This window comes from Mobula hypostoma, chromosome 3, assembly GCF_963921235.1.
Source record: "Mobula hypostoma chromosome 3, sMobHyp1.1, whole genome shotgun sequence".
NCBI classification, from domain to species: Eukaryota; Metazoa; Chordata; class Chondrichthyes; order Myliobatiformes; family Myliobatidae; genus Mobula; species Mobula hypostoma.
This window is the reverse complement of record NC_086099.1, coordinates 136777710-136800764: the sequence shown is the minus strand read 5'-3', so window position 1 is coordinate 136800764 and position 23055 is coordinate 136777710. Positions and strand designations below refer to the sequence as shown.

General features: G+C 43.7%; 1 protein-coding gene and 1 long non-coding RNA gene across 2 annotated transcripts in view; one reads left to right on the top strand and one right to left on the bottom strand.

Moving 5' to 3' along the window:
- Positions 1 to 2228, top strand: part of LOC134344268 (uncharacterized) — an 86491-nt gene extending 84263 nt beyond the window's left edge. The window contains exon 3 of the long non-coding RNA XR_010017405.1: positions 2031 to 2228. This is a non-coding gene — a long non-coding RNA (uncharacterized LOC134344268). The remainder of the gene's footprint in view (positions 1 to 2030) is intronic.
- agmo (alkylglycerol monooxygenase) overlaps positions 1 to 23055 on the bottom strand; it is a 403147-nt gene that overhangs the window by 129319 nt on the left and 250773 nt on the right. The window contains exons 9-10 of the mRNA XM_063043768.1: positions 15445 to 15579; positions 4244 to 4360 (exon numbers count right to left, since the gene is read on the bottom strand). Coding sequence (XP_062899838.1) covers positions 4244 to 4360; positions 15445 to 15579 — 252 coding nt within the window. The remainder of the gene's footprint in view (positions 1 to 4243; positions 4361 to 15444; positions 15580 to 23055) is intronic.

Sequence of the window (23055 nt, the reverse complement as noted above, 5' to 3'; positions counted from 1 at the left end):
TAGTTCACACTGTTGAATTTTGAATTGACAGCCTGGATTACTTGCTCAAAATCTGTAATAGAATTCAAAGATTTCCAGAAATTCCACTGGTTAGCTCAATGCTTATATGCAGTACAGAATATAATTATATTTGAAAGCTTATCATTATCTGTCGAGCATGTATAATACACTTCTATTAATAGAAATTAGGTTCTTTGTGCAATATGATGCACAGACCCACAAATGATGCTGGGGCAGATATAATGGTGTTAACTTTTGTACAGCACACATAAAGATATTAATACTATTTTCCTGCTGCGCATTTGAGATTGATGATCAGCATAAGCTTCAATTTCTCCCACATTAGTTAATGGGCTCGTTCCTAACATGGCCGTGGTAGGGAATTTGGCAGTAAAGATTTTCTAAAGTTGCATCAGTCTTCCTCTGGACAAGTTCCTGATTTGTTATCACATCTGGTGCACCTCCACCCACTTACCCCATAGGTGCAATTGGTTTCAGGTATCTGCCAGAGTGCTCCACTAATCCTTGGATCACTCCCTGAGACCATGGATCTCTGCAATCTTCTTCTCAAGTTCCTACTCACCTTCTTGGCACATGTTGATGCTCCTCCAGTTGAATCTGGTGACCTACTCACTTTCCTGATTATTACACACTCCACCCCTTCACACTAACTGATGATTTCTTGCATCTGGTATGGAGGGAGATTGCTGAACAGCCCAGCATGCACTTTTTGGTGCAGATGTGTGTGGAATTCTAGGATTTGCTGGTTCCACTACAATATTTTGGGTATTATACATTTCAGACTATAAGCCCCTCATGGCCTTGATAAAAACAAGACCACATATTTTCCCATTAAAAGCAGATTGATGAATTTCTAGGATAGCATCCTCACACATAGCAGAACTACACTCAGTAATTCTCATACAAAAGTAAAAGCCCTGATTTATGGCAGAGACAAGAGGGATGTATTCATGGGGAAAAGGCCACATCAGGTGGTCTGTCACTCTTTCAAGCTTTCACTGTCAGATTGGCCATTGGTAAGCAGAAATATCAACATAGTAAGAAAACAACTTGATGGGTGGTGGAGAGAATGGGAGGATGAGGAAAACAGTAGGATTGGCATCTGCTGCAGGACTAACAGAGTTTATGGCTCAGTGGGGAGAGGGGCAGTAGTGGAAAGGGGTAGGAGTGGAGAGGTGGCTTATAACAGATGGGTGGGATCTTTCATAAGGCTCAGATATACTTGGCAAGATTTTATCTAAGCATAATACCCAGTACTAAGAAACCCAAGTACAGTATAATTTGAAACTGAACTACATTGACGTAAGTATGCACTTTGGAAAAATAATCAAACTACTGGAAAAATGAAGTCCAATCACCTTTGGGTCAATGTTCTGCTTGTTATCAGGATTCACGTCATTCTCTAAGGATGCTTTCATCAGCAGTTTCTCAAGCTGGAAGCTTCTCATTGCTCTGTCACTGACTGCCAGGCAGTGGTAAACATCCAACTACTTGAAAAGGCTTCCGAAAACACTACAAATCTGTAAATCAATTTTCCACCCAGTTTCTGACATTCAGACAATGGCTACTGCGTAGGAGAAAAGGCCAGGAAAATCAGCCCCCTAACAATTTACAATCAATGAAACCATGAACATTGCCACATCTGTTTTTGATTGATTCCCTCCCCTCCCCCTCCCCCCACTTTCCTCTCCATCTCTCACTCATATATATGTATACACACACACAGTATATACACAGAGGATTCCGGTTAACTAGGCCCTTGGGTTAATCAGGGAAGCCATTAAGATGCTTATTGGAGTCAGAGACTGTTGCAGAACATTTTCTAACTCGCTTCAGTCGTGTGCACTGGCATGGCCATTATACACAATACCATGCTTCAAGCAAACAGTTTTTAAATGGCGCTAGTTGCATGTATTTGTGTTCAAAAAGCAGTAATTTTTCTCATTAATATTTAGCAAGGAGCAAGCCATACGGCAATTCCAAACTGTTTTGATCACTGTGGTTTCTAGCTCTCAGGCATGGAGGTGCCAGAAACGACCAGGAGTGAAAATGAAGCGATTTCACTATTTCAGCAAGTTAGAAACTACAAGCAATTTGGAGGTATCGACAATCATCTTGACTGTTAAAATAAAAATGAAGATTTGGACGACGTAATTGGCAATAGCATTGCATGAAAGCCCAATTAACTGGAATCCAATGTATGTGAGCTGCAAAACAACAAATTTCATGATGTATATCAGTGATAATAAACCTGATTCTGATTTTCAACTGAGCTTCAAGGCTGTTTTGAGAACTATAGTTAAAGGTTTGTTTTATTTCGGTGCTGGTTATGTCACACCGGCGGGGGCTTTGGGAGCAAGGGTGGACCCAAATGCATCTTGTGAGGCTACTTAGATTTAGATTATTGTTCGATACCATGAGAGCTAGGCAGGAGCAGGAGTAGCGAACTGGACAAGGACTGAGCACTATGGCTAGGCTGGGACCGAGGGTCTGGGCTAGGACTCGGAATCGGCTCCCAGAACTAGAGGAGACATAAATAGGCTAGGGTATGGACTCCGAGCCCGAGACTGGGCAAGGACTCAGTACCTGGGTCTTGCCTCAGGCTCAGAACCCAGAACCAGGCAAGGACATGACATGGGCTAGGAAGAGGAGGAACATGGGAACACAGAGCCTCGGTCTTGGGGAGCAGGTACATGGAACCATGGACACATACACAGAACACAGAGTTGGGACCCCTCCTTGGGGACAGGACATAGGGCCGGGACTCACACACAGAACAGAGAGCCGGGACCCCTCCTTGGATACAGGACATAGGGCCGGGACTCATGACCCTCCGTGGGGCAACGGCAAGACGGCCAGACTTACCCCATGGAGTCGAGGACAAGACACGACAAGACATGACTCCCCGCAGGGCAACGGCAAGACGGCCAGACTTACTCCACAGAGGCAAGGACAAGACAAAACATGACTCCCTGCGGGGCAACGGCAAGACAGCCAGACTTACCCCACGGAGGCAAGGACAAGACAAGACATGAATCCCCACGGGGCAATGGCAAGACGGCCTGGCTTCCCCCACAGAGGCGAGGACAAGACAAGACAAGCCCAACATGAATGAACACCAGACAGTACCTATCTAGCTCCGGTGATGGAACTAAACCGAAGTGGAGGTGGGGGCTGCAGACAAGGGCTAGAGGCGAGAGGGGCAGAGAAGGGATTCAGACAAGGGGGTAGGACAGGAATCACAGACTGCCAGGGCCAGGACTTGACTCAGAACTGGGAAGCCGCCAGGGCCAGGACTTGACTTGGTGCTAGAATGCCACCAGGGCCAGGACTTGACTTGGTGCTAGAATGCCGCCAGGGCCAGGACTCGACTTGGTGCTAGAATGCCACCAGGGCCAGGACTCGACTTGGTGCTAGAATGCCGCCAGGGACAGTACTCAACTTGGTGCTAGAATGCCACCAGGGACAGGACTTGACTTGGTGCTAGAATGCCGCCAGGGCCAGGACTCGACTTGGTGCTAGAATGCCACCAGGGCCAGGACTCGACTTGGTGCTAGAATGCCGCCAGGGACAGTACTCAACTTGGTGCTAGAATGCCACCAGGGCCAGGACTTGACTTGGTGCTAGAATGCCGCCAGGGCCAGGACTCGACTTGGTGCTTGAATGCTGCCAGGGCCAGGACTTGACTTGGTGCTTGAATGCCCCCAGAGCCAGGACTTGACTTGGAGCCTCCGGGTAGTGGCGAGCTCTCGACTCGGCCCGGGAACAGCAGACAGCGGTTCTTGATTCCCTCCGACGGTTTAACTGACGGACCCACCTTGGTGAGGAAACTTCGCAGGCTCGCTTTGGCGAGGTAACTTGACAAGATTGCTCAGGTGAGGAAAGGCGAATTACTGGCACTCGCTTCGGGTGGAGGCTAGGCTTGCTCCGGCCAGATGACATTGGCACGCCGTACCTTGGTGACTTTGCTGACGCTCCCGCGCCGAACGGCTGAAAGCCGAAGACTATAAACTACTGGTTCAGCCGAGCGTTAATCGCCTCTAATCACCAAAGTCGGGGGACATGGGAAAACAGGGAATCAACGGTCCGGATCGTAACATAAACAAGGCAAATTTAAAGGGACCCCGATCCGGACCATGACAGGTTAACACCAGTTATGGATGGGTTAGAGCTCAGATTAACTTAACTTGAACAGAGTATTAGCTTAAAGCACAATACTTACTGATTTAGTGGCAAATATCTGCAAGTAAATGCACAGAATAAAGATAAAATGCAGCACTGCATAGACCTGTAGCCATACAGGGATTTGGGGATTGTGTGGAGTCTCCTTTCCACTAACCTGAAAAAAAGAAACATATTAAACTTATACAGAAGCTAGATATTTCTCAATCCAAATATGGCTTTTCTACTTAAGCTAAAACCCCAACTAACATTTTACTTAAATGTCGTAAAATATATTTTGTGTCCTTAATATCATTATCCTCATGATTCAATGTTTGATTGTACTTCATTTCTCTTTCCTCAGTTTAAGATGTACCTGTAGAATACATATTTTTGCACATTGGTTGGTTGGTATTTGTCAATCTTTGTTAATGTATGTTTTTTTTTGTAGATTGTATTTCTTCTATAAATGCCTACTAGGAAATGAATCTCTGTGGTAGTATATGGTAACTACTTTGATAACAGATTTACCTTGAACATTGAAGTTTGAGCTATTTCATGTTAACAATGCAGGGAAGATGAATGGGAATCCATTCTAATAGGATCTAAGTCCAATAATTATATTGGGCACTCAATAATACCATTTTCACTTTGGAACATCAACAATATATGAAACATTTAGGTGCACTCTAGAACTTCACTGTCTTTTGGCATTTTACACGAATGATTGCTCCAAGTTTGTGAATCAGTGTATCTGGTTAATAAAGGATTTGTATCCATGAAGGGGAAATCAAATTTATCTGTTAGCAGAGTTAAATGGAAGCTGTCAAACTTTAGGTGCCAAATGTGACATAGTATTTTGGCAGTGCATTATATTTTTCATATGATGGGTAGGATTAATTCATTCACATATCCATAAGAAAATACCACTGGCATCATATAAATGCACTTCAGAAGTTGAGCTGTTTTTAATTTGTTTTTGAGGATCTGGGCAAATTTAACAAGGCTGGTTTTTATTGCCAAACTTCAAACACCATTGTGCAAGCTGCCCCTGTGATTTTGGAAATGGTACTTCCATAGTGCTGTTGTGTAAAGGGAGTTCAGAACTTAGCCACAACAACAAAGAAATTATGGCAATACGTTTCCATGCTAGAATAGTGTGCATCCTGTAGGAGAAACTACAGATGTTGATGTTCTCATACGATTCTTAATCCTTCTTGGTGGTAGAAGTCATGGATGTGTGAGGTGCTGTCACAGCCAATGCAAGTAACTGCTCTGCATTTAATAAATGGTACACACCATTGCCACTGTGAGTCACTTTCTTCAGCCCTTCCTGCCTCCAACCTGCCTTTGGGGGCCATGACTTACGGTAGAGTTGAGTTTCTAGTCAACGACGAAACTGAGTATATTTAACGCAGCATGAATGGTTATGGTGATGTTAATGAACCATCATAGCTAGGTATTCCTTTTGTAGATTATCACCGTCTGCTATTTTTGTGGTATAAATTATACTTCCCATTTATTAGCCTTTTCCTGAACGTAGTGGTCTGATTGTAGTCAGCAGATGAACCTTTTTCAGTGAAATCTCTTCTTGTATTCTGAATGAAATTTCTACATTTCATAGAGCCATAGCATGCATACAGATCCTTCAGTCCAAACAATTCATGCAGACCACATTGTCCATCAAGCTAGTTCCAATTTCCCAGGTTTGCCCATATCCCTCCATGTACCTGTCTAAGATTTTCTTAAATATTACTGCTGTACCTGCCTCAATTATTTCCTCTGGCAGCTCATTAGATATACTCACCACCCTCTGTGTGAAACAGTTGTCCCTCAGGTCATTTGAAATATTTCCCCTCTCATCTTAAACCTACGGCCCTAGCTTTGGGCTCCCTTATCCCAGGGAAAGACTTTAACATCATCTTTCCAATGAGACAATCCATGGTTTAGTATTGACAATAGTATTCACAGGGTTGCAAGAACAATCTTCATTTCCTTTACTGTGCAGTGAGTATAGAGAGATTATGGAAAGCTAACAAGAAAAATAGCTACTTTTAAAGGTGGCTAGTATACCTTCTCATTGCACCATGTTGTGCAAATCATTTTCAGGCACAATTCTACACTAAGAATTTCCATATACACTCAGTGGCTACTTTATTTGGTAAACAGGTACACTTGCTTGACAATACACATATCTAATCAGCCAATCACGTGGCAGCAACTCAATGCATAAAAGCAGGCAGACATGGTCAAAAGGTTCAGTTGCTGTTTAGACCAAACATCAGAATAGAGAAGAAATGTGATCTATGTGACTTTAGCCAACAAAAAATTGTTGGTGCCAGATGGGGGCTGTTTGATCAGCCTCTAGAGAAGGACTGTGGGATACCTTTGTCAAGTCAAAAATTATATTTAATTGAAAGCAATGGTGTATGATGTCTTACAAATACAAACACCATTTATTGTACTTTCCAGTAACCTTTCATTCCAGCATTTTTAACCATTTCTTTATGGAAGTTCTATTCTAAAGAAATTCTAACCATTGGGAGTTCTCCACACATCCAAACAATGCTGATTGACGCCAAGGCTTGATCAGTCTCATTATTCAGGATTCTTCTGATTGACTTTTTATACCAATTGCTTCCTCCATGGTTAATTGTGAATATTTTCATTAAAACACTATTAATACTTGCAATATGAAACAAACAAAAGATCAATGTAACTACAATTAAAGAGGGCTAAGCACTTGTAAAGTACAAACGTATGTATATTCCACAAAAGGGAAGGGTCTGTCAATAGATTCCATTAGTTAATAAGTAAGAGTAACAATCAAACCATAGGGCCACATAGCATAGAAACAGACCCTTCAACCAACCACATTCATGCCAACATCTTTGCTCATCTTTACTAATTCTATTTGCCTGTATTTGGCCCATATCCTCTCTGCATTAACAGTGCCATTTCTGTTACAAACTGACAATAACTTATAAAAAGAAATTTTGAAGAGTCACTTCACGCTTTGAGAAGAAAGAGAGGCAGAAGAAGGATATTTTCAACCAGTTAACCTGACTTCAGTGGTTGGGAAGATATTGCAGTCCATTATTAAGGACTGAGGTTTGGGGTACTTGGGGGCACCTGATAAAATAGGCCAAAGTCAGCATAGTTTCCTTGAGAGGAAATATTGCCCGACAAATCTGTTGGAATTCTTTGAGGAAATAACAGGCAGGATAGACAAAGGAGGGTTTATTTTGATTTTAAAAAGGCCTTTGACAAGTTAGAAACATAGAAACATAGAAAATAGGTGCAGGAGTAGGCCATTCGGCCCTTCGAGCCTGCACCGCCATTCAGTATGATCATGGCTGATCATCCAACTCAGAACCCTGTACCAGCCTTTCCTCCATACCCCCTGATCCCTTTAGCCACAAGGGCCATATCTAACTCCCTCTTAAATATAGCCAATGAACTGGCCTCAACTGTTTCCTGTGGCAGAGAATTCCACAGATTCACCACTCTCTGTGTGAAGAAGTTTTTCCTAATCTCGGTCCTAAAAGGTTTCCCCTTTATCCTCAAACTGTGACTCCTCGTTCTGGACTTCCCCAACATCGGGAACAATCTTCCTGCATCTAGCCTGTCCAATCCCTTTAGAATTTTATACGTTTCAATAAGATCCCCCCTCAATCTTCTAAGTTCCAACAAGTTGCTACACATGAGGCTGTTTAACAAGATAAGAGCCAATGGCATTAATGGAAAGATACTAGCATGAATAGATGATTAGCTGACTGGCAGGAGACAGAGTGGAAATAAAGGGACCTTTTCTGGTTGACTGCCGCTGACTAGGGTGTTTCATAGGAACCGATGCTTGGACCACATTTTTTCATGTTATATGTCATTGATTTGGATAACAAGAGTAATAGTTTTGCGGTCAAGCTTGCACAAGATAGGTGGAGGGGCAAGTAGTGTTGAGGAAGCAGGGAGTCTGCAAAAGGACTTAGAAAGATTTGGAGAATGGGCAAAGAAGTGGCAGATGGAATATGGCATAGGGAATTTTATGGTCATACACTTTTGTAAAAGGAAAACAAGTGTAGATTATTTCCTAAACAGGGAGAAAATTCAAACTTAGAGATGCAAAGGGACTTGGGAGTCCTTGTGCAGGATTCTCAAGAAGTTAACTCGCAGATTGAGTTAGTAGTAAGGAAGGCAAATGCAATGTTTGCATTCATTTTGGGAGAACTAGAATAAACAAGAATTTAATGCTGAGGCCTTATAAGGCATTAGTCAGACCACAATTGAAGTAATGTGAGCAGTTTTGGGTGTTTGAGAGGGTCCAAAGAAGGTTCATGAGAATGATTCCGGGAAAGAAAGGGTTAACGTACGAGGAGCATGTGATGGTTCTTAGATGAAGAGTTTATGATGAATAAGAGGGGTGGGGGGATCTCTTTGAAATCTATCAAATATTGAAAAGCCTAGATAGAATGGATATGCAGAGGATCTTTCCTATAGTAGGTGAGTTTAGGACCAGAGGGCAGGGCACGGCCATGGAATAGGGGGACGTCCATTTATAACAGGGATAAAGAGGGATTTCTTTAGCCAGAGGTAGTGAATCTGTGGAATTCATTGCTGCAGATGGCTGCGGAGGCTAAGTCATTTAGTATATTTAATGCGGAAGTTGCTTGATTCGTGATTAGTCAGGTGTCAAAGGTTAAGGGGAGAAGGCAGGAGAATCGCGGTGAGAGGAACAATAAATCAGCCATGATGAAATGGCAGAGCAGACTCGATGGGCCCAGTGGCCTAACTCTGCTCCTATGTTTTATGGTGTAAATTATTCATGAGATCTCTCTTTTGCTGTCAGTTTTGTTCTGTAGGAGTCACATGTGGATTTCCAGTTAATCGAAAACACAGAGCAGTGAAAAATTGAGCTCAGGGCATTAGCTCCATCTGCAGTAAATATGGCAGAGTATTCACTACTCTATGAGCTGAAATGGCCCTATGACAACAGAGGAGTCATGTATCTTGCATGGTTTTCTGTATATCCTAATGCCATGGGTCCAAATGGTTGTCATAGCATGGGTGATAGTGGGGATAAGCTCCCACTACCTATAGAGTGCTCCTAATGGTGTGTGTCTCAAACTAGCCTCTGATAACCAAGTCCAACTCCTAGCCTTCAGGTGGCAGAACTGCCTACACTGACAGAAGGGGTGAAGGCGGGTCACCGGCATCTCAAATCTAGTTACTTCAGGTAGGTGGGATTCGTTAGCCTGGGAAGGCAGCACACTTAGGAGAAGGAAAACTTGGAGTTAAAACCTCTGCTGCCTTGCGGCTATACCTCCTCATAGGAAAGGCTTCGGGAGTAAACCACGAGGAAGAAATCCGGAGTCAGAGCCCCTAAGGCAGTCTAATACTGATTCAACGTCATTCTGGCATCTCTTGCAGTTCAGCCACCATCAAAACGTTATGCCTGGCATCCCTTTTGACATTAGTACCTGGGCTGAGAGGGGAATCGTGACGCCAGTCTCCACAACCAACTCAAGACCTGGGGCGATGAGCGAGTGGGAGGCATAAGATGGTACTGGGAGCCACTACTCACAGACCTGCACACAGGCAGCCAGGGCTGGATGGTCGCTCTCTTCTCACGAGGCAAGGGCAGTGTCCAGCAGCCACCTTGGCAATGGGGCAGCACACTTCAGAGACTGCACTGCTCCCCCTTCTCAGGAAAAGGTCTGTAAAAGGTGACCAAGAGAAAGGTTGCCTCACCCTATCCTTCCAACATACTGCAGCTGACTGGACAGCTACTCTGCAGTGGAACTGCCTCAAAACCCACAAAGAAAAGAAGAACCACCAGAAAGCTGAGCAAACCCTGTGTTGGAGTCCGGAACGTCAGGACACTCATGGACAACAAGACCGGTAACAGACCAGAGAGGTGAACTGCACCCTGTAGGACATGTGCTTCAGAAGTACAACGTTGATATTGCAGTGCTCAGTGAGACTGGTAAAATCACAGAAGTAGGGGCTGACTGCATGTTTTTCTGGACTGGCACGGGAAAGGATGAGGCCAGAGAAGCTGGAGTTGGCTTTCCCATCCTGTCCACAATCGTCAGGAATCTGGAGTCCCTCCCCAGAGGCATTAATGATCGCCTCATGGTAATGAGGCTGTCTCTGAAAGCCAAGACTCATCTGACTCTGCTCAGTGCCTATGCACCCACCATGACCCCTGAACCTCTGAACAGAAGGAACTGTTCTACCAGGAACTTGGCCAGCGACTATGCTCCGTCCGCAAAGACGACAAGATCCTGCATCCTGCTTCTTGGTGACTTTAATGCCCGAGTAGGCAGTGGCCATCAGTCTTGGCCGGAGGTCATTGACAAGCGTGGCCTCGGAAAGGAGAATTCAAACGGGCAGCTACTACTCATCTTCTGCGCAGAAAATGGGCAGACAATCAGCAATACCCTCTTTCAGCTTCCAGACATCCGCAAGGCAGCCTGGATGCACCCGCGCTCCAAGAACTGGCACCTTTGATTGACTACGTGATCACAAGGTGCCAGGACATCAGGGTTGTGATCATCACCAGAGCGATGAGGGGTGCAGACTGCTGCACTGACCACATCCTGCTGAGAAGCAAGGTGTTATTTCAGATCTCCAGGGGGCACAGGCACCAGCAGGCTGACACTGAGCAGAAGCTGAACATTCAACAGCTCGCTGACCCCAGCATCAACGAAGAGCTTATCAGCAAACTGGAGGAACAACTTGAGCAACTGCCTGAGGAAGCAGAGCCAGAAACAACATGGGCTGTCTTCAGAGACAGCCTGTACAGTTCTGCAAGTGCCATTCTCAGGTACCCCAAGAGGAAGCATCAGGATTGGTTCGATGAGAACAACTCTGATATCGTCACCCTTCTCAAGCAGAAGCAGGAAGCCTTTGCAAGCTGGCTCAGTGACTTGAAGCTCCTCCGCAGTAAGATCCACGCTGAGCTGCGGAAGGTGAAAGATCAGTGATGGGAGGCCAAACTGGCAGAGCTTCAGCACTACGCTGACTTGAACAACACGAAGAAGTTTCTGATGGTCTAAAGGCAGTGTATGGACCTTCCTCCAACATCATGGCACCAGTCTGCTCCTTGGATAGAGCGCTCCTCACTGACAAAGACAATATTGTCCAACACTGGGCAGACCATTTCAACCAGCTGCTGAAGAGGCCACCCCAGGCAGACGACCAGGTCACAGAAGACATGCCCCAGTGCCCAGTCGTGGAGGCCCTTGATGATGCCCCCACGTTGGTAGAAGCTAGGAAGGCAGTTAACTAGCTGCAGCCAGGTAAGGTCCCTAGCCCAGGTGGTGAAACCTTTCTTCAGAGGCTGACAGAGCTCATGCAGCAGTTTTGGGAATAAGCCTGTATACCACAGGACTTTAGGAATGCAAACATCATCCATCCGTACAAGACTAAGCCGGGGCAGGGCATCCTGTGACAACCACAGAGGCGTACCTCTCCTGAGCATTGCTGGGAAGATCGTGGTGCGTACCATAACAGGATTACCTCTCACCTCTGTGATGACGTTGTCCCAGAGAGCCAGTGTGCTCTCAAAGCTAACAGAGGGACAATGGACATGATCTTTGCTGTCAAACAGATCCAGGAGAAGTGCCAGGAACAGAACAATAATCTCTACATCCTCATTGTGGACCTGATGAAGGCATTTGATATTGTCAGTTGCACAGGCTTTTGGTGCATCCTTACTAAGTTAGGCTGCCCCCCAAGGCTGGTCAGGATTGTCAGGTCATTCCAAGACAGCATGACAGCCAGGATCATCGAAACGGCTGCACCTCGTAACTAACAGTGTCAAGCAGGGCTGTGTCCTTGCGACTATTCTGTTCAGCCTGCTGTTTGCCACAATGCTGTTCTCTGCTCTCTCACAGACTGATGCGGCAATAACAATTTGCTACAGGACTGATGGATACTTCTTTGATCTGTGATGCCTCAAGGCCAAGACCAAAGTTCTGGAAGCAATAGTACAAGACTTCCTCTTTGCAGCGCAGTGAAAGGGACCTGCAGGACCTCACTGATTGCCTCACTGCAGCAAGAAAATTCGCCTAACCATCAGCCTGAAGAAGACAGAGGTAGAAGTTCTACTTCAGCCCGCACCCCATACCAACCCTGCGGAACCACAAATTGAGATTGAAGGCACACAACTCAACAATGTTGATGCCTTCACCTACCTGGGAAGCTGCCTCACCTTATCCTGCAGTCTAGATCAAGAGGTCGCAAACAAACTTGCAAAAGCTTCCTTTGGCAGACTATGGACACTTGTGTGGGGAGAACGTGGCATCCGGCTGAAGATCAAAATGGCAGTCTACAGAGCAGTCGTCCTGACTTCTCGACTGTATGGCTGTGAAACACGGACCCCATACCTCAGGCACATCAAGATGCTTGACCAGTTCCACCTGCGATGCCTTCACAAGATCATGGGCATCTCGTGGCAAGACAGAGTCCCCACCACAGAGGTGCTACTAGGGCCGAGAGCTCTGGCACAGAGACACTGACCATGAAGGCTCAACTTTGAAGAGTTGAACATGTGGTCTGGATGGAAGACAACCGCCTTCCAAAAACGGTATTCTTTTCCGAGCTGACACATGGCAGCAGAAAGCAGGGAGGCCCCACAAAGGACTATAAAGATTGCGTGAAAGTGTCCTTGAAGGCAAGCAATATCCCAGTGACTGGTTTGGAGGCCTTGGCCAAAGACCGCAACACCTGTCACCTGGCAGTCTACAAAGGCACCAGCACATTTGAAGAGCAGCAGCCGAAGGACCTTGATCAAAAGTGCCAGGACCGCGAGGGAGACTCAACCCAACCCTTGAATAGCCATAACATGCCTGGCCTGCGGGGGTATCTGTACTTCCACGTTCAGCCTTCCCTCTCATCAGAGGTGTCACTGATGTCATCGTCGTTCCATGACAGACTTCTAAGAAGAAGAAGAAGAATACCTCATATTCTGATGTCCAGTCTCTACAAATGGCAATGGGAACATGTCATGAGGCAAAGAGAGAACTTTACTTAGTGCCAGTCTTGGATCAAAGATGGCACTCACATTTTGAGGTCACTAGATCATGGCATCAATCCCTCACCCAACAGTACATAATCCAAGTCCTAATATGTTGAAACAATGAAGTTAGGTAAGATTAGAAAGTAATGTTCCTCACAGCATGCTTCATATGAAATTTTGACACATCTTACCTCAACAGTATTTTCTATCCCTGCAGCCATTAACCAGAAAATCCAACTCTATAGTCTTCCTGAGCTAACACTTCAATACAGTACTGGCATAATATTATACTCACACATGAATAGGAACGATTGCCCACATCAAACATAAAAAAAGCAGGTTATCTGATCATTTATCTTGCTGCTTGTAGTAGAACTGTTTGAGCTGTTTGTGTTACAAGTGACATTTCAAAAGCATTGGAATATTCTGATAAAGTGGAAATGTATTTCTTTTAATGAAGGCTTCCCCCTTAATAATATCAAAGCCAATCAGTACATAGTACAATTATGAATGAGCAGGTAGATGTCAATTACAACCTACAGGGAATAAAACCACATAATAGCATTCATATGAATGGAAGGGTCATGTTTAACCAAGGGGGGCACTTCAATTGTTCTTTTATAAACAGTTAATTCTATGAAAAATAGCCACTTCTGCTTAACCAGTGATAATTACTCACAGGCACATTTAAGGTAGATGGAGTAAATCACACCCAGGTTTTGAAATTACATTATTTGAACATTAGTAAAAGAAAATGTTTTTATGTTGATATGAAAACATTACACTGGTTATTTTGACAGGCATTCTCTCCCCCAAAGCATGAAACAAGAGTATGCAAAACCACAAAAAAGTAAAATTTATATGGCATTTTATGTGAATTGTAATATGACTCATAATTCATAAGTTCTTTTTGAGTAGTAACTCTTGCATTTTCAAATACACTATGGTAAACCCTAAGTTTCACAAACAGTTCTGAGGTGAATAAACTATAGAGCAGATTCTATTTTTGATAGTGCATGTTGAAAGGTAAATAATGAATTGGACATAAGAGAACTCCACACTTTGCCTTGGAGTAATGCCAAAAATTCTTCCAGGTTTCATTAAATGAGCAAATGGGACATCCAAGAAAACTTCTAATATTGCAGAATACTGTTAGACACTAAATATAAAGAGTTCATTCAATAATTAGTAATAAATGCTTGAACAATAACATGGTCATAGCCTTAATATGCACACATCATCATTGCAATAGTAACAGACACAAAGTGCTGGAGGAACTCAACAGTTCAGGCAGTATCTATGACGAGGAATAAATAGTCCATGGTTTGGGCCTCTCCATAGATCTCCATAGAAATCTCTCCAACATTTTATGTGTTTTACTCTGAATTCCCAGCATCTGCAGGATCACCTGTGTTTCCATAAATGCAAGAACTCTATCCACATATTTAGCCAATGCTTTCTATTGGATGTGGAATGAAAACAGCAGCTTGTTCTGTCTCAGCATTTGTTAATGTGGCTCTCATAAATTTCGGCAGCTTTTACACTGCAATTTTAAATACCTAGGTAGACAAAGGATAAACGTTTTTGGAAATTTTCATAAACAAGACTGGCTATGACTTGGAGCCGCCTGTTATTTTAAAGATGATTGTTATGAGAGCTAAACAATAAGGAATAGCAAACTCAACTCCCAAAATTTATTCCATTATTCTCAATGGGAATGAATGTCAGAAAATCAGTGAAACTGAAGGCAAATAGTCTCGCAAACATTTAGCACCTGCAATCTAAGGTGAATTTCTTACCAATAAGTATTCTTTCTATCTCCATGATTTATTTAAATACTGCCTAGTTTATACTTCCTGAAGGAATTACTATACTTTTGCTTCCACAAATGCTGCCTTATTTGCTGACTGTTACCAGCATTTGCTGCCTTCATATCAAAACAACTATTCCATATGCAATATTCCTATCACCCACAAGCAGTTTTCTCCAGCTTTCACCTTCTCATTGGTGGTCACTGTGGGAGGAAAACACAGGAAATGATCATCTTCAGCTTGCTCTCCACACCTCAAATCATCTTAAATAAATTGAAACACACACCAAAATCACCATTGGATACTTCTGTGTGGTGATGTACTCTCTTGTTTTGATATATACAAACTGTAAAAGATGGTAAGAGATTAATTCCATCTCTTCCCTCCCCCGCCCACTTCATTTATCTAATGAATTTTGCCGTTACATACCGCGGGAAGATCTTCATGGTAACCAAGTCTTGGTTTGCCTGGCTCCCATCCAGGTCCTTTGATGACAACAGAAATTTTGTTGCTAATGCCAGGGGTAGCCCAAAATGTCTTCCAAATGTAAATGAGGTGATGGAACTGAGGATAAAAGAAAAAAAAACAAATGCAAAAGCTCTATAAAATAAGATTGTGACAAATTCAACTTCCACCATGTCTGGATCCCCCCCACTTCCTGTCATATTATTATCAGTTCCACCTCCCCCCACATCTTCCCATAATGCCCCAATCTCACCTTATCCTTCTATTACAGGATTTACCATTTGATCTCCAGCCACCTTCCAGTCCGGTCTACCAGAGGATAGAAAATGAACTAGATGAAATGACTGTCTGGGCCATACAGGAAACTTGAACTTTTGTACTTCCCATCTGAAATTTGTTCCCTCTTGTTAGCCTGGAGCTAGAAGCAGGGTTTATAGTTCAACTGATATGTAAATATACAGGCCAAAATATTGTTCATGAGGAACTGGAGAAAATTCTGCATGGAAGTTTACTTGTTATCTACCTCTGTTAAATTAATATACTATGCAACCACACAGCATTAATGAAAGAAAGAAAGCAGACTTGTGGAACAACCCACACAAACGCGTTGTATAAGAAAGACACTGCTCCCTTTAAAGGTAGCACTAGGCAAATAAATACTCAGATATCCCACACATTTTTGTTTACATTTTTCAGTATCTGGCCATCACTGACAAGGCCAACATTTTTTGCCTGATCCTAGAGAAGGTGTGATCAGCTGACTTCCTCAACCACTGCAATTCTCCTGGCGTATCTTCTGTTTTGTGTTCTTAGACAGGGAGTTTTAGGATTAGAATTAGCAATGGTAAAGAACTATTGATATAAAAGTATAGGGATGTAAGAAATTATGTAAAGGCCAGGCCATTAGCTCCCTTGTTCCTGCTCCAGCATTCAACAAGATCAAACCCAATCATTCCCGCACTAACTCTGTCGAAGAAAGGTTATTGATGAAGTAGTTGAATTTGTGTTGGGTCTGGGGTGCTGCCCAAGGAACTCCAGGAGTGATATCCCAAGCCTGGTGTCACTAATTTCCAGTGACTGCAACTGTACCTACTTATTGAATGAAGCTTTGGCACATGCCATCAAATGGAACAGCGTAATGAACCAGGCATGTTGTTAATACCAATCCAATGTTTTTGTTCTTCCTTTTCACTCCACATTTTTGCTTGAGCTTGGAGTCTGTGTTGATATGGTATGCATTTGAAGTCAAGTATGTGGATTTTTGGTCCTGAAGTTTAGGGATAAAGTTATGGTGACGGTTAGGATTAGAGTTACCTCTAACCTTAACTCTAATGCGTGGCCCTCAAGATTACTGCTCTCTAATTTACTTGCCAACCCTAGCATTTTTAAAAAAACATTCTTCAGATTTCTTTAAACTGTGGTTATATATTTGTGACACGTATTACAAACAGTGTGATCCATACCAGTTGAAACCAAGAATATTTTAGTTTAGACAAGGCACCCAGGGTTTCAAGATTCATTATTCTGGGATTCCGTTGTTTTAGACATGCCAGAGCGGGAGAGATTAAAGGAAGAGGGGTGGTGTTACTGGCCAGGGATAATGTCACAGCAGTGCTCCATTATGACAGTCTGGAGAACATGACTAGTAAAAACTGAGACATAAGAAAGGTATGACCACATTAATGGGGCTATATTACAGACCACTCAACAGTCCTAGGGATTTAGAGGAACACATTTGTAAAGAGATCGCAAACTGTTAACAAGAAACATTAGGTTGTTACAGTGGGTGATTTTAACTTTCCACATATTGACTGGGAATCCCATACTGTAAAAGGACTAGATCGGTGGTCCCCAACCACCGGGCCATGGACCGGTATCGGGCTGCAAAGCATGTGCTACCGGGCCGCAAGGAAACAATATGAGTCAACTGCACCTTTCCTCATTCCCTGTCACGCCCACTGTTGAACTTGAATGCACGTGAGGTTATTACCCACACGAGGTCAACAGTCGGGCCTTAGCCTGCAACTACTCGATGAGTAAAAAACAAACGTCGCTTGAGAGTTTCTTTGGAAGAGATGGTAGGAGACATAAAAGGCCTAATGATGACGATAACGCAGAGACAGCTGAGGCCGAGGCTGCAAAAAAAGAGGCTTCCATTAACAGAAAATACGACGAGTCATACATAAAATATGACTTTATTGCGACCGGTGACTCGCACGCTCCAAGCCCCCTGTGTGTGATATGTGGAGACAAGCTGTCTAATGAGGCAATGAAGCCCTCAAAACTGCTTCGGAACCTTGAGTCCAAGCACCCTGCACTTAAAGACAAACCCGTTGAGTTTTTTGAGCTAAAAAACGTGAGCAAGCGAGACAGAAGCAAGTGCTGAGAGCCACCACCTCCACAAATGCTGCTGCTCTGAGAGTGTCGTACTTAGTGGCTAGTCGTATAGCTAAGGCTAAGAAGCCTTTCACTGTTGGTGAAGAATTGATTCTGCCTGCTGCCAAGGACATGTGCCGTGAACTGTTGGGAAAAGCTGCAGCTAAGAAGATGGCACAGGTTTCTCTTTCAGCTACCACAGTTTCAAGGAGAATCGATGACATAGCGGAGGATATCGAAGCACAGCTGTTGGAACGGCTTAACGAGTCTGGTTTCACTACCCGAGTCAAAGAGGTTGCTTCTGAATGCCAGTCTACACACTGTGTCACACACAGGGAAATGCTGGCTAGCCGAAAAATGTCACCTGATCTTAACAGCGTATTGAGTGACGTTGTTGAAGTTATCAATCACATCAAACCAAAAGCCCTCAATTCACGTCTGTTTGAGCAGCTTTGCGAGGAAATGGATGCAGAGCACAAATGCCTTCTCTTACACACTGAAGTCAGGTGGCTATCAAGGGGGAGAGCCCTGGCCAGGGTTTTTGAGATAAGAGAGCAGCTACAGAGATTTCTTTCAAGAGAAAAGTCAACACTGGCAGCCCACTTCAGTGACAAATAGTGGATAGCAAAACTCACTTATCTGTGTGACATCGTCAACCTGCTCAATGAACTCAATTTGTCACTTCAGGGGAGAATGACAACTGTCTTCAAGTTGGCAGATAAAGCATCTGCTTCCACAGCCAAACTGGAACTGAGGGAAGGCGAGTGGACAGGGGCATATTTGACATGTTCCCAACATTAGCTGGGAATTTGGGAGAGACTGAGGCTCACAGCTGGTGCACAATCATCTATCTTTGCTGTCAACAGAATTTGAGCGTTACTTCCCAACTGCAAATGACCCAAGACGAGCAAAAGAATGGGTCCGTGACCCATTTGTGAATGTCCCCGGTGAATCATCCATGTCAGCGCAAGAAGATGATCAACTCCTCGAGCTTGCAAATGATGGTAGGCTGAAAAGTATATTTGACGTAACATCTCTGTGGCATTCTTTATCAAAGTCAAGGCTGAATATCCTGAGATAGCCACGAAAGCACTGAAAACGTTGCTTCCATTTCCAACGTCATATCTCTGCGAAGCGGAGTTTTCTGCAAATGAGTGCAATGAAAACTAAATTGCGGAATAGACTGGACATAAGGAAACCCCTTATGACTAATAATTGACTTATCACTATATTCATGCAAGGAAAATATGCGCTGTGTGTTTAATATCAAATTCGTTAGATAAACACTTTTAGAATCGAAATTGAGTGTAACAGCCACTGATAAGTGACTTATAGTTGGCTTATCATATATATTCTGGTCGTGATTAACCAGAACACCCCCCCCCACCCCCGGTCGGCCGGTCCACTAGAATATTGTCAATATTAAACCGGTCCGCGGTGCAAAAAAGTTTGGGGGACTCCTGGACTAGATGGGCTAGAGTTTATCAAATGTGTTCAGGAAAGATTTTTTCATCAGTACGTAGAAGACCCAACGAGAGAGCGTGCAATATTGGATCTGCTTTTAGGGAATAAGACAAAGCAGAAGACAGAAGTTTATGTAGGGGAACACTTGGCATCCAGTGACCACCATGCCATTAGTTTCACAGCAAGCACTGTGAGGGTCATGTTTTTTGACTTCTCCAGTGCGTTCAACACCATCCGCCCTGCTCTGCTGGGGGAGAAGCTGACAGCGATGAAGGTGGATGCTTCCCTGGTGTCATGGATTCTTGATTACCTGACTGGCAGACCACAGTACGTGTGCTTGCAACACTGTGTGTCTGACAGAGTGATCAGCAGCACTGGGGCTCTACAGGGGACTGTCTTGTCTTCCTTTCTCTTCACCATTTACACCTCGGATTTCAACTACTGCTCAGAGTCTTGTCATCTTCAGAAGTTTTCTGATGATTCTGCCATAGTTGGATGCATCAGCAAGGGAGATGAGGCTGAGTACAGGGCTACGGTAGGAAACTTTGTCACATGGTGTGAGCAGAATTATCTGCAGCTTAATGTGAAAAAGACTAAGGAGCTGGTGGTAGACCTGAGGAGAGCTAAGGCACCGGTGACCCCTGTTTCCATCCAGGGGGTCAGTGTGGACATGGTGGAAGATTACGAATACCTGGGGATACGAATTGACAATAAACTGGACTGGTCAAAGAACACTGAGGCTGTCTACAAGAAGGGTCAGAGCCGTCTCTATTTCCTGAGGAGACTAAGGTCCTTTAACATCTGCCGGACGATGCTGAGGATGTTCTACGAGTCTGTGGTGGCCAGTGCGATCATGTTTGCTGTTGTATGCTGGGGCAGCAGGCTGAGGGTAGCAAACACCAACAGAATCAACAAACACATTCGTAAGGCCAGTGATGTTGTGGGGATGGAACTGGACTCTCTGACGGTGGTGTCTGAAAAGAGGATGCTGTCCAAGTTGCATGCTATCTTGGACAATGTCTCCCATCCACTACATAATGTACTGGTTGGGCACAGGAGTACATTCAGCCAGAGACTCATTCCACCGAGATGCAACACAGAACGTCATAGGAAGTCATTCCTGCCTGTGGCCATTAAACTTTACAACTCCTCCCTTGGAGGGTCAGACACACTGAGCCAATAGGCTGGTCCTGGACTTATTTCCTGGCATAATTTACATATTACTATTTAATTATTTATGGTTTTATTACTATTTAATTATTTATGGTGCAACTGTAACAAAAACCAATTTCCCCCGCGATCAATAAAGTATGCTATTACTATGACTATGACTATAAAATAAATATGCAAGGAGATATGTCTGGTGTGCAGGTTGAGATTCTAAATTGGAGAACGGCTATTTTGATGGTGTCTGAAATGATCTGCAAGTGTGGATTGGGACAGGCTGTTTGCAAGGTGAACTTGGAAAGTAGGAAGTCTTTAAAAGTGAAATTTTGACAGTACAAACCTTGTGTGTGCCTGTCAGAAAAAAAATTAAAGATAACAAGAGTAGGGAACATTAGTTTTCAAGAGATATTGAGGCCCTGGTTAAGAGAAATAAGGATGTGCACAGCAGGTATAGGCAAGGAGATAAATGAGGTGCTAATGGAGTACAAAAAATGCAAGAGAACACTTGATAAAGAAATCAGGAAGGCAAAAAGAAGGCATGAAATCCAGCAGACAATGTGAATGAGAATCCTAAAGTGAATGAGAATCTTAAGGGATTCTACCAATATGTTAAGAGCAAAAGGACTACAAGGGCCACATTTGTTCCTCTGGAAGACCAGAATGACAATCCATATTGTTGAGCCAAAACAATTGGGGGAGATCTTAAATGCATCCTTTGCATCTACATTTCCTCAGAAGATGGGTCGAGAGTCTATAGAAGTGAGGCAAAATGGCATCAAGTTCATGGGCCTTGTACAGATTACAGAGGAGGAGGTGTTTGCTGCCCTGAGACAAATCAAGGTGGATAAATCCCCAGGGCCTGACAGGCTGTTCCCTCGGACCCTATGGGAGGCAAGTGCAGAAATTTCTGGGGCCTAGCAGAGATGTTTAGCAACATTAGAGTTACCAGAGGATTGGAGGAGAGCTAATCATGTTCTGCTGTTTCAAAAAATGCTCTAAACAGAAACCAGGAATTTAAAGGCCAGTGAGTCTGGTATCAGTTGTGGAAAAATTATTAGAAGGTATTCTAAGGGGCTAGATAAATAAGTATTTGGATAGACATGGACTGATTAAGGACAGTCAACATGGTTTTGTGCATGGTAGATCGTGTCTAACCAATCATATAGAGTTTTTTGAGGAAGGTACCAGGAAAGTGGATGAAGGCATGGCAGTGGATGTTGTCTACATGGACTTGAGTAAGGGATTTGACAAGGTCCCACATGGGAAGTTGGTCAACAAGGTTCAGTCACTCAGCATTCAGGATGAGGTAGTAAATTGGATTAGACATTGGCTTTGTGGGAGAAGCTAGACAGTGGCAGTAGAGGGTTGCCTCTTAGACTGGAGGCCTGTAATGAGTGGTGTGCGGCAGGGATCAGTGTTGGGTCCATAGTTGTTTGTCATCTATACCAGTGATCTGGATGATAATGTGGTTAATTGGAAAAGCAAATTCCTACATGCAGATGACACCAAGGTTCAGGTATAATTGACAGTGAGGAAGGCTATGATGGCTTGCAGAGGAATTGGCATCAGCTGGAAAAATTGGCTGAAAAAATGGCAGATGGAATTTAATGCAGACAAGTGCAAGGTTCTGCACTTTGGTAGGACCAACCAGGGTAGGTCTTATACAGTGAATGGGCACTGAGGAGTGTGGTAGAAAAAGGGATCTGGGAATACAGGTACATAATTTGTAGGAAGTGTCATCACGGGTAGAGAGGGTCATAAAGAAATCTTTTAGCACATTGACCTTCATAGATCAATGTATTGAGCATAGAAGATGAAATGTTATGTTGAAGTTGTATAACATGGTTGGTGAGGCCAAATGTGGAGTATTGTGTGCTGTGTTGGTCACCTACCTACAGGAAAGATATAAACAAAGTTGAAAGAATTCAGAGAAAATTCTCAAGGAAGTTGCTGGGTCTGGAGGACCTGAGTTACAAGCAAAGATTGAATAGGTTAGGACTGTATTCTTTAGAACGTACAAGATTGAGAGGAGATTTGATAGAGGTTTACAAAATTATGAGGGGTATGGTTAGGGTAAATGCAAGCAGGCTTTTTCCACTGAGGTTGGGTGGGACTACTACTAGAGGTAATGGCTTAAAGTTGAAAGGTGAGAAGTTTAAGGGGAAATTGAGGGGAAACTTCTTCACCCAGAGGGCCGTGAGAGTGTGGAATGAGCTGACAGCACAAGTGGTCCATGCAAACTCAATTTCACCATTTCAGAGTAGTGTGGATAGGTTCATGGATAGTGAAGATATGGAGGGCTATGGTCCCGGTGCAGGTAGATGGAAGTTTAAATGGTATCAGCATTGACTAGATGGGCTGAAGAGCCTGTTTTTTTTGCTGTATGTACTTATCTATGACTCTATGAATCTAAGAGGTGCAATACTTGTCCTGAATACTTTTGCCATGTAAAGGACCACTGAAATTGTCAATTAAATGGCCAGTATCTTTACATACATAACTTGGTATTAGCCCCCATGGTTACAAGTTAATTAGTATAGACCCTTTGTCGATAATGTTACTGTTATG